This window comes from Chiroxiphia lanceolata, chromosome 4, assembly GCF_009829145.1.
Source record: "Chiroxiphia lanceolata isolate bChiLan1 chromosome 4, bChiLan1.pri, whole genome shotgun sequence".
Taxonomy (NCBI): domain Eukaryota; kingdom Metazoa; phylum Chordata; class Aves; order Passeriformes; family Pipridae; genus Chiroxiphia; species Chiroxiphia lanceolata.
Genome location: NC_045640.1, coordinates 28,586,209 through 28,597,172, shown reverse-complemented (window position 1 = coordinate 28,597,172; position 10,964 = coordinate 28,586,209). Strand labels below are relative to the sequence as shown.

Below are 10,964 nucleotides of genomic sequence, written 5' to 3'. Positions count from 1 at the left end.
CCGGAAAGGTTGTGGAGTCTCCCTCACACTCAACAACCATCTCGATGCAATCCTGCTCTAGGATGACCCTGCTTGAGCAGGAGGTTGGACCAGATGACCGCTGGGCTCCCTTCCAACCCGACCCACTCCGTGAGTCTGTGAAACTCGACCAACGCAAATCTCTGGGGCCGAGGACCCCCACACTCTTCACGGACCCCCCGCCCCTCGCGGACACGCCCCGCGCGGCGGGGGGCGGGGCGGGGCGCGCGGCCGGATGTTGTTGTTGTTGTTCCTGCCCCGCCCCGCCCCTCCCCCCGCGGAGGGTGTCGGGCGCTTCCCCGCCCGGAGCCGCCGCCGCTCCAGCCCCGCCGCGGCCTCGCCGCCCGGCCCGGCCCGGCCCCGGGGCGCCCCGCCCGCCCCCTCCCGCCCGCCTCCGCGGCCGGCTCCCGTCGCGTCGCCCCGGTTCCTCTGTCTCAGCGGACGCCCCGGCCCGGCCATGGCGGACTTTGATGAGATCTACGAGGAGGAGGAGGACGAGGAGCGGGCGCTGGAGGAGCAGCTCCTCAAGTACTCCCCCGACCCGGTGGTGGTGCGCGGCTCCGGCCATGTCACCGTGTAAGGGCCGCGCCGGGGCCTGCGTGGCCGGGGCGGGCGGTGGAGGAGGCCCGGGCGGCGGGACGGGGGCGGCCGGGGGCTCCGAGCCCGCGGAGACAACTCGGGGCGAGTCGGGGGCAGGCGGGGGGAGCACCGGCCGGGACTGCAGCCCTTCCCCGGCGGCCGTGGTGCTGCGAGGGGGCTCTTCCCGGCCTTGCCGGGCAGCTGGAGCCGCCTGGGACTCGCAGGCGGGTGCAAACCTCCACCCAGGCGCTGAGGAAACAAGGCTGGCATGGGCTGTGACTGGCGGAGGAATGTGAAGTATTTGTCCAAAATGATGAGCTGTCAGGAAGTCAGGTGCCTGTGTTCCTGTGTATAACAGGTATGTGCCAGCACATGACTGGCTGGACTATTGCTTAGGGTTATTTATGTACCTGTTTCCCACTCCCGTTTAACATGTGGCCGCTAATATAACTCTGAGGGCTTTAACAAAGAAGAGGCATCAGTTAGATAGGTACATGTAAAATTATGTGAAGTTGTGATTGATATGTGTTGTTTCACTGTGTTTACCATGGGAGCAACTTTAGTTTTGATTTGTGAATGTTTGGTATCTCTGATAGTCAAGCAGCGAGTGACCAGCTCGTGTAGTACTTTTCGTAATGTAACAGATGAGGATATCTTTCCTTCAATCAGTTGAAGTGTAGTTGTTGTCAGTTATGAGGTATACTATCAGAAGCTGAAATATCAAGCTGGAGACAAGACTCAGTAGTGCAAACTTTTTTAGCATTCAGTGTTCAGCAGGACTAGTCTGGGAATAGAGACATAAAAGTTGAAGGTATTGTGGTCTGTTGCTCTGAGTCCTGTAAATACTGATTTTCAGATACTGACCTGCCCAGAAATCCAGGGTTAAATTTAGAGTAGTTTTGTGGCACTTGGGTACATTACTGCTTTAATATCTGGTTGGCATGAATACTAATAGCTAGACAGGACAGTTAGCTCTCTGATGAAAAAGAGGATGTAAGTCATGGATAGACTGAGAGAGATTTAGAGAGCTGAAAGAACATAGATGGGGCAGGAGGTCGAGGAGGCCCTGTGAAGGAACAGAAGCGTGAAGTCAATGTGTTCAGCTTATGACTCTGTTTATTGTGAACAGAAGTTGTACCAGTGATTAACTGAAAATAAGCCAGTAGCCTTAGCCTGTTTCTGGAAAACAGAACAAAACCACAATTAGATAGTTTTCATACTAGCAAATGAAGACTATAAAGAAGTGAAACAGAGGCAAACATTGGTTTCATCTCTAATACTCCAAGTTTAAGTTGTGCAAGACAAGATGAAGGCCCGCTAGTGGAATGCTGGGGAAGCTTGTGAAGTGTTGGCTGTGACTAGTTAAGGGCATTGTGGTTGAAGGATGGCTACTTCATTAATTGTTCATTAATGGTTACTAGCTTATTACTTTAAGATCTTCCTTAAAATACTTGTTCTCTAGGTTTTGGATGAGCAATGAAATATGTACATGTGCCTCCAAAATTAGGCAAATGATCTTCATCTGCTTTCTTTACTGTGCCAGGTGTCAACAGTTCACTAAATAGCATCAGCCACTTTTAGCTCTGTAGAGCCTATAACTTTTTTTGTCATTGATACAGAAACTTAATATTAACAGTTAGATCCCTGTTAGAACATTCACTCGGTGGATAGAAGGGATAGGTCAAGTCCTTATGTACATGATGAATTAGTCTTGCTAGTATAAAAGCATGTGTACGTTTTGAAGGTCTGACAAAAATTATCCACAGTTAAGCATATACTGGATTGATCTGTCCCTAACTCTGCAGATTGAAGAGTTGCTGACTGCTTCTGCAATGTGTATATTTAAACAGAAGCCCTCTTTTCATAGTCTGTTGTTATATCCTCTCTGATCTCACATAGAAGTCATAATGTTGAGTTTGAAATATGTCAATTCCATGACTACAGATTAGCATCAGAAAGACATTTACCATTACTTGATTTCATCCAACAGAGAATGGAAGTGTGTCAGAGTATTTTCTAAGCTGAGTAGTTAAAAGCAATTAAAGGAAAGCAGGTATCCAAATAAAACATACAAAGGCTTTGTCTTTGCAGGATGTGGGGCTTTTGGTTAGCACTAAGAGTTTTCTCCTTAAACTCACTGTTTGGAGCATGCTGCAGACAATACTAATTTTTTTTTAACATTATTTTTTAAATATTCAATTAAACTGTTTTCACACCTGCAGAGTTTAGGTAGCTTGGTAGACAGCAGTAGCATTTCATCTAATTTCTGGTAATGTGAGATGATCTCTTCTAATGGCAAGAAACTTGAAAACTGAGAAAATATAGATCCTTACTTACAACTGAACTGAAAGTCCAAGGTATTTCACACTTGTTTCTGAAATCATACTGTGGTAGGAAGGGAGGTACATGATGAGTTTGAAATCATGAAGACAATATTTATGTGTTTTTCAGTGATTGTTTTCCTGTTCCTTGACCAGTTGAGCCTTATATATAGCAGACTGCATTATCTAGTAATACTGAATTTCTTAGTCTCTTGCAGTGCTGGAATGATGGAGAGCTGTTGTGTTGTGCTGATGAATGCCTTTCTATGCTGTTTGTTGTTACAGCACCTTGTGTTTTGATGGAAGATAACTTTTTGTAGGGGGAACAAAACCTCACAAAAGGTATTTTCACCCAAGTCAGTTTCTTTAATGTTAAACTGCGGTTTCAACCTTACACTGCATCAAGGACATATGAGTGAAAGCAGGGCTATGTGAGAGTAATGGAGTGTGTTAAGATTTGTGGAATATGTATTTATTTTGTAAGGGTTGGGAACACGTGAACTTAAAGTTGAGAGCAATGAAAAAAATGGTTTAGCGTCCCTGTAAGAGAGGACAAAGAGGAAGAGGATAGCATGTGTCAGGTTTTTTGTGTGACAAAGATCTGAACTGCAAGCTGAAAAAGGTTACAAATTGGCTGTGTCCTGCACTGTAAACTTCTATACTTTGAAGTTTCCACCTCTCACCATTTCTTTCTCCACTGTACATAAGGACAGGAACTCATCTGAACCTTTCAAGCAGAGTCATGTTCAAGAAACACTTTTTCAGGTCCAGGAAGGTTAAAAGAAGTACTCATGCATGAGGTGAGCTTGGATCTGTTGAAGACACAAGTGGGAAAGGCATAGAGCAAGCAGAGAAGAGTGCGTGTCACTGGAGGTGCAGTATTGCGCATAAGAAATCTAGTGCTATAGTGGGACAGCTGTCTGAGGAAATGCATCTCCAAAATATTGATTTCCAGTGTTTGATTTTGAGGCATTTTTTTTCTACTTTTTTTGTCAGAACTGTTATGTCTTTACGATGAACGTGTAGTAGTGTTCTGTGAGGTTTCCAGTATTTTTGTTTCCAAATTGCAGCTTGCAGTCAAGAGTGACAATTCTGAGATCACGTAACTACTTACCATGTGTGATATGGTTTGCTTTTAATGTATAGAGTCACCCTTTTTTGCTACCTGTGTATGGTGACAAACTGTAATGGGGAAAGCTCAGAATTATGTTGGTAGAGTTAGCTTCAGTTTCACTGTCCCACCATGTATTCAACATTGCCACAAGCCTCAAGGAGCAACTCTTAGTCTATTTGCTTATAACTTCGACCAAGCGTAACAGCACTGGTTGGAAGTTTCTGTGCTTTACTCTGCCTCGGTGTTTGCAATTTCAGGTATCTCTAGAGCTTTTCCAGTAGAGGTGCCTTTGTTAGGCATGGCTTTTATGATCTTCATGAATATTTGTTTGTGTTTAATGGAGCTGTCAATATTTGAGTACTTTTGGATCATACATTCACAAAACAAACCGCTTTGTTTCTGTCCTGCTGATATACCAACAAATCTTTGGAGTGAAGCTGAGGAGCGTTTTCCCTGCAATTACATCTTTTCATGACTTAACTGAGAACAAGGAGGCTTTCTTGTACCTGTGACTTACTTGCTCATGCCTCAAAGTAAAGGGCTTCCTTAGTATTCTGGGTAGAGGGACAACTGAAATTCTATCTCATCTCTTGGTCAGGGGCTCAGCTTCATTTTAGTTCTTGCAGCACAAGCTGCTTTGGCTGCTTCTGAAATGTGTGTGGGTCCAAGGGATTTTTTTCAGACTTTGGTTTCCATTTCAATTTACTGGCAATTTTAAAAAGCTTGACTGATAGGGCATGACACTTTCTGACGTTTACATGACTATTGCCTCAGCACTTAGTTTCATTCAGCAGTTTGGGGAAAGGGTTGATGGGTAGAGGGGTACTCCACCTCCTGTGTTGGAGTAGTCAACAGGATTTTCAATGGTAGAGCTATGTTTCCAGTAAGTATAAGTTTTCTTTGTTCTATGTCGAAGTGGTAATGCTTGGTCACCATATGTTTCTCTGGTCAACAATTTTCATTTGTTATTTCACCAGTTTTGAAAGATTTATAGAAGTTGCAGAGCTGAGAGATAACTTATGTGTAAATAAGGTCTCTGGAAAGATCGTATTGTGGCCTTTCAATATACAAAGGAGGCTTATAAGAAAGACGGAGAGAGACTTCTTTACCATGTCTTATAATGACAGGACAATGGGCAATGATCTTAAACAGAAAAAGCATAGATTTAGTTTGTATATAAAAAAGACACTTTCTGTGATGAGTGGTGAAACACTGGAATGGATTGCTCAGAGAAGCTGTAGGTAGATGCACCATCATTGCAGGTATTTAAAATTCAGTTGGATGCAGCTTTGAGGAACCTGATCTAATGACAGGAAGGTTGGAATAGATGACTTTTGATGCCTTTCAACACAATCATGCTATGTTTCTACAACTGGACTGCCAATATTCAAGTCTTGAGCAGTTTAGTTTCTGATTTGTGTTGTCTATAGTATCTGATAGTAAGACTGCTCTGGTTTATAGTCAGAGGCTTGTTAATTACAACTTATATTTTCCACTGACTGCTGTTTACCAAATGACTAGCCAGTCATACAGTTTTATTCATGACTTTTTAGTCTGTATAGTTCCTATTAGAAGTTATAGCCCAGTCCAGATGCCAGAAAACATTCACATTCTCTTTGAGGTTCATCCATTCATGAATCAACCAGGCAACTATAAGGTAGAAAACATTTTTTAGATAGAAAAGCTGAAACTTTTATATCTTTAGATCTTGTGAAACGCAGAAGATTCAATAACTCTAGCTCATTTCAAACTGCTTCATAGCTTTACATTCATAGTTAGTATGTTTCTTTAAAATTAGTTATCATTTAACCCAGGTTTTGTTACACAGTATTTTGTGTTTTGAAACTTACTGTGTATTTCTTTTCTGAAAAACAAGCTGGTGCTGATTTGATTTTTTAAGCTTAGAACGGTTATTTAGCACTGGATGAGCTTTTCTTCAAGATGCATCTATGTTGGTGCAGGAGGGAGGTGATTCAAATTGTACCCTTAACTTACTTCCTCTTTCTCCATAAGTACTTCATTTTCCTCACTTTCCACTATTGCTTATATGTTTTGCTGAGTTTGGGGAAGAGTCAACAGTATCAAGAGAACTATAAGAGACTCTAGGCAAGATGGATTTCAGTCTGTGTACAGTGGTGTGCTTTTGTCTGTTAGGATAATTTTAGGAATTTTAATAACGAGTATTAGTTCCCTGAAATGAATGCTGTTGCTGATACAGACACTGAAAGTATAATGAGGTGCTTGTAATTTGTGGCATGGATTAGGGTTATTTATAATTTTGGTACAATCTTAATTTTGGTTTTGCAGGTTTGGACTAAGCAACAAATTTGAAGCAGAATTTCCTTCATCTTTAACTGGAAAGGTGAGTATCTTTGAATGGGAGCTTGAAATTGGAGTTAAGATTTTATTACAAAAACAGATGTTCCAAGTATAGACTGCTATAAAAGTAATAAATTTCACTGCTGGAGTACCAGTTCGGTTTTTGTTCTTTTTTTTTCATTGTAGGTTGCACCTGAAGAATTTAAAGCCAGCATCAGTAGAGTTAACAGTTGTCTTAAGAAGAATCTTCCAGTTAATGTACGATGGCTACTATGTGGATGCCTTTGCTGCTGCTGCACTTTAGGTTGTAGTATGTGGCCAGTTATCTGCCTCAGTAAAAGAGTAAGTTGAATTATTCATATAATTTTTGATAGTTACAATTGTACTGGCTTTATTCTCATTTTGGTTTACTTTTTTTTTTTTCCTCCTCCACCATTAAAAGCTTTGTACTAGAATTTACTTAAATCAATTTTATTTCATACATTTTGATATCAGTTGTCTACCATAGTGGTTAAAGTTACAAAAGATGTCAGTTAGGACTTTGAGTTTATAACTCAATGAGAAATAGCTGAATATCTCTCCTAGAACCACCTACTGTACAGTTCATATTGTTATTGAACTAACATTCAGCATGTTTTTAGTAGCTGCATCTTCTTTGTGATGCTCTGAGTTTATCAGAATTTGGCAGTGATTGAGTGACAAGTTGCTTTTGAGGAGCTTCTTATTATACTGTGGCCCAAGTAACCATATATTTTTGTTTAAAAAGGCTGTTTTTAAAAAGGATAATTGATATTTCTTTTTGGATTTTCCTTCCAAGTTGTAGATGAGTAAGATTTTTTTTTTTTATATATTAAGAACTTGAAACTAGCCTTTTATCTGTGTAAACTTGGCACTTAGTGTGTTGTTCATAACAGAACTTGTTACTCGTGCCTGGTTTTCACTTCCTTTCCCTCAGTGCAGTTAAGTAGGCTACCCTCCCACCTCTTCTGGTTTTGTGTGTGTAAAAATTGTCTTTGACTAGTTCTATTTTACTATTTCCTCACTATTCAGTTCATCTTTCCATTTCATGGCAAGGTTTATGTATATTCTCTCTTGTCTAATACCTCTTAATGCTACAACTTTTGTACAGTTCAGTACACTGAACATCATCATGTTTTTCTCTATAGAAGTCCTCATTTTATAGGGTCAATAAATGAAGGCATTCTAAAAAGTGTAGAGTGAACAGTAATTATAATAAAACCTTTGTATTTTTATATCATCTAACTTTCTGTGTTAAGATCTTAATGCTTAGTCTGTTTAAGAGATTACTTAAGTCTAGTTTTAGCTGTAAGCAAAATAAAGTAGAAAAGCCTCCTGGTAATGTTGGTGCCTGTGGAGAAAAATCACAAAAATAACCAAAATAAAAATATTGGTGTCAGTGGGAATTATACCAAACATGAGGTTTTCTGTCTTCAAGCTGTAATAAACTAGTAAGTTTCCTGTAGCATGATTGTATATCCATACCCCAAAAGTCTGCTAGAAGAAATTAGAATCCCGTGATTGCTTCAGCAGGTTAGTTGGTGACTTAACTAGCTCGCATAGAAGACTACCTTTACCATTCTAGGTCTAGTTCTGTTCATTACAAACACAAGGGAAGCTTGCATTGCTACTGTCCATGCTTAACTTCTAAATGAAGATGCTTCTGATGCTCTGTAGTTTGACCCATTTTTCTCATATAGTGGGTTGTAGCAGGAAATGATAACAGGATGTAACCTGGTAGGGGCCGATGTTGCAAACTCTCATCTTCTAAACTGGGTCTTCTTAATCTATTATTAGAATAGATTCACAAGTAAGTAACTTTTTATACACTGTTAAGCAGAGTCAGAAAAAATACAAGGGCTTCCAGCATCTGGGGTCAGAAAAGAGCATTTGAAGCTGAGGAGAGAGGTTCTGTGTGGGAACTTTGTGAAGCAACAGTTAGAGAAGTTCTGTTGAAGTTTTCATGGGATAAGGTAAAAGGGTAAACTCCTTCCAAAAGGATAGATCTGAAAAAAAAACCCCAACCATGTATGCTTTGTTCAGAGGAGTTTGGAAAGAGGGTAGCGGTGTCATTGTTGCTGTAATACACAGAGACTGGATAAAAACAGAAGTGTCTTGAAAAAAGAATGAACAGCAGGAGCATGGACACAGACTTGGGGCTGAAGTTCTGTGAGTCGTCCTAGAGGTCTGGCCCAGATTGTCCATAAATGTTGCATTGTTCCTGTTAAAGCAGGTACCAGAAGACATTTAAGGACCTTTGCACCTTTTTCTGCGCTTGGATGTCCAGCATTAGTGAAATTGATTTTTGGACTCAGCTGCCCAAACGCTGTAGATGGCACAATGGCACTAGACACTGATGGCACTCAATGCCTGTGCTTAGGCAGTTTGATTATTCCTCCAGAGTAAAAGTCATTTAAGTCAATCTGGAGTTTTCTGATCAACATCATTTGTCCATATCAGCAGTTCAGAAAATGGATGTGTGCTTAGAGAGAACTCAAAACTTGGTGTCTGTTGGGCATCTGGAAGGTTAAATATATAGACAAATTAGTTAGCTTGTGTTCTTAAAGACAAAGTAAAAGGGAAAGAGTGCTTTCCCAAACTCTTAACTCTTAATTCTGGAAATGGGTGGGAAAGAATATTTTTTTCTGGTAGAGAAGGTAAGGAGAAAAGCTGTGGAATATATCTGAAGGACATATTTGGAAATTCTACCATAACCAACAAGCAGAAGAATTTTTAATTGTTCTAGTCAGGGCTACTACTGACAGAAAAACAGTGAAAAGTTACTGCCACCTGAGTTGCTTGTACAGGTATGGGTGGATTCAACTTTGTCCTGGTAAATAGACTAGAGCAGGAAAATACCAACTGATATAAATCCTTTAAATCCCTCTTATGTGGAGTTACAGGTTTTGTACCCTTTAAGATCTCAGTACTGAATTGCATCCACAAGCTTGTAAGATTTTTCTTTTATGCAGGACTTTCCATCAGTTTGTTGAAGTACTGTGACAAGTGCAGGAAACTAATGATATGTATTTTCCTAGAAGTGGGGAAAATGAGAGTGCATTACCTGGAGCTGCTCAGCAAATTGACAGCAGTTGTAAATACTACCTCGTTCATCTATGTTCCAATCTTCTATTTGCTAAGTAGATTACAGTAGAACTGTAACTTCATATTCTTCCACTAAAAAAAGTAAACTCATAGACTATGCGGTAATGTCACAGTTTTGCTGATACATAAGACTAATGTATTCAATATGAAGTACTCACTAACATTTGAACTCTTCAGCTGCTCGTGTCTGACTTGAAAACTGTGTCTTGGAAAAGGGTTGTGTCAATCAAATGATCTTTCATACTTTGACTTCCTTTTACTGGCCAGACTCAACCATAGGTATAGTCTCAACAGCCAGGATTCACTTTTTGAGGAAACATGTTCTTGTTTCTTCCCTTTAACTTTTAGATACAGTGAATTATTTCCCACTAGTGCTCATATTGTAAACCAAGTATAACAAATGATCAATAAATAAAGTGTTGCTTATTTTGCAGTACCTACACTTGTCCAAAAAGTGTTACCCAGAGAGGTTTCATAATTCAGTACTGTCGTAAGTGATTCCTAATGAAAGGCCGGTTTCTTGGAACTGATCTGTGTTATATCCTTTGCTGCAGTGATCACAAAAGACTCCCAAGACCGTACAATTAGAGTTTGGTTTCTGAAAGCAGGATGGGAGTGTTCCTGTCCTGAAATTCATGTAGATCATGTCTTAATTGCACAATAAAAATGTACAAGCCTTCATCTTTGCCCTTTTCTACTGAAGTAGAAGACTAACAAATTTGTTTTGTTAAATTATATATACAGTGAGCTAGCAAGCGGGAGTGTTTCTCAAGGATTTTATTAAATGAAACAACAGTTTCAACTGTACAATTGCTTACTTTTAATACAGAAGAGTAATTTTTCTCAGAATGACCAGTTAAGAAATGTCTGGTTTAAAGAGTCTGAATCAATCTACCATACTCTTAAATTCCTGTGGTACTTTGTAAAAAAAGCAGCTTCAGAGTTTGTGAAGTTACAATAATTCTCTTAGTCTTTCTCTGAATTCTGTATTTTTACTACCTTTCATTGACTTTTTAAATTCTAATGCGGGAATGTTATCACAAATTTAGATAAGATTTTTGAGGTTACAGACAGTTATTGAAAGTTTGTGTATAGTCGGAATACATGCTTATTTTTGTGCAGTGAAAAATAAGGTAACAGTGTTTCTCCTTAAATCATCAGGTGCTTCAAACTAGGAATTTGTTAAGTCACAGACATTTGTAAGCTTAATTGTTAATTATATCACTTTAATGCGTTTCCATGCAATGAAAGCCTTCCCTTCACTGAATTCTTCTTTTCAGTTCTTTGTTCAGTGCTAGTTTTTAAGTCTTTGTACAGTGTTGTTTCCTTTCTTCATTTGCATTGAGGTATTTGAGAAAAAACCTGCTACTCTTCACCAGTAAAATAAGTGTTTTATTTGATTCAATATCTTGTTGCCTCTCTGCTTTTATGTGGTCTGGATTCAATTTCAATTAATAAAAGCTGCAAGAAAGTTGCAGGAAGTACTCTCT

The 10,964-nt window shown here is 39.9% G+C and overlaps 1 protein-coding gene across 1 annotated transcript in view; it reads left to right on the top strand.

The window, feature by feature from the left end:
- The first annotated feature begins 414 nt into the window (after positions 1–414).
- Positions 415–10,964, top strand: part of CHIC2 (cysteine rich hydrophobic domain 2) — a 29,888-nt gene continuing 19,338 nt past the window's right edge. The window contains exons 1-3 of the mRNA XM_032686013.1: positions 415–594; positions 6,340–6,394; positions 6,538–6,693. Of these exons, the coding sequence (XP_032541904.1) occupies positions 476–594; positions 6,340–6,394; positions 6,538–6,693 (330 nt within the window). The 5' untranslated portion in view covers positions 415–475. The remainder of the gene's footprint in view (positions 595–6,339; positions 6,395–6,537; positions 6,694–10,964) is intronic.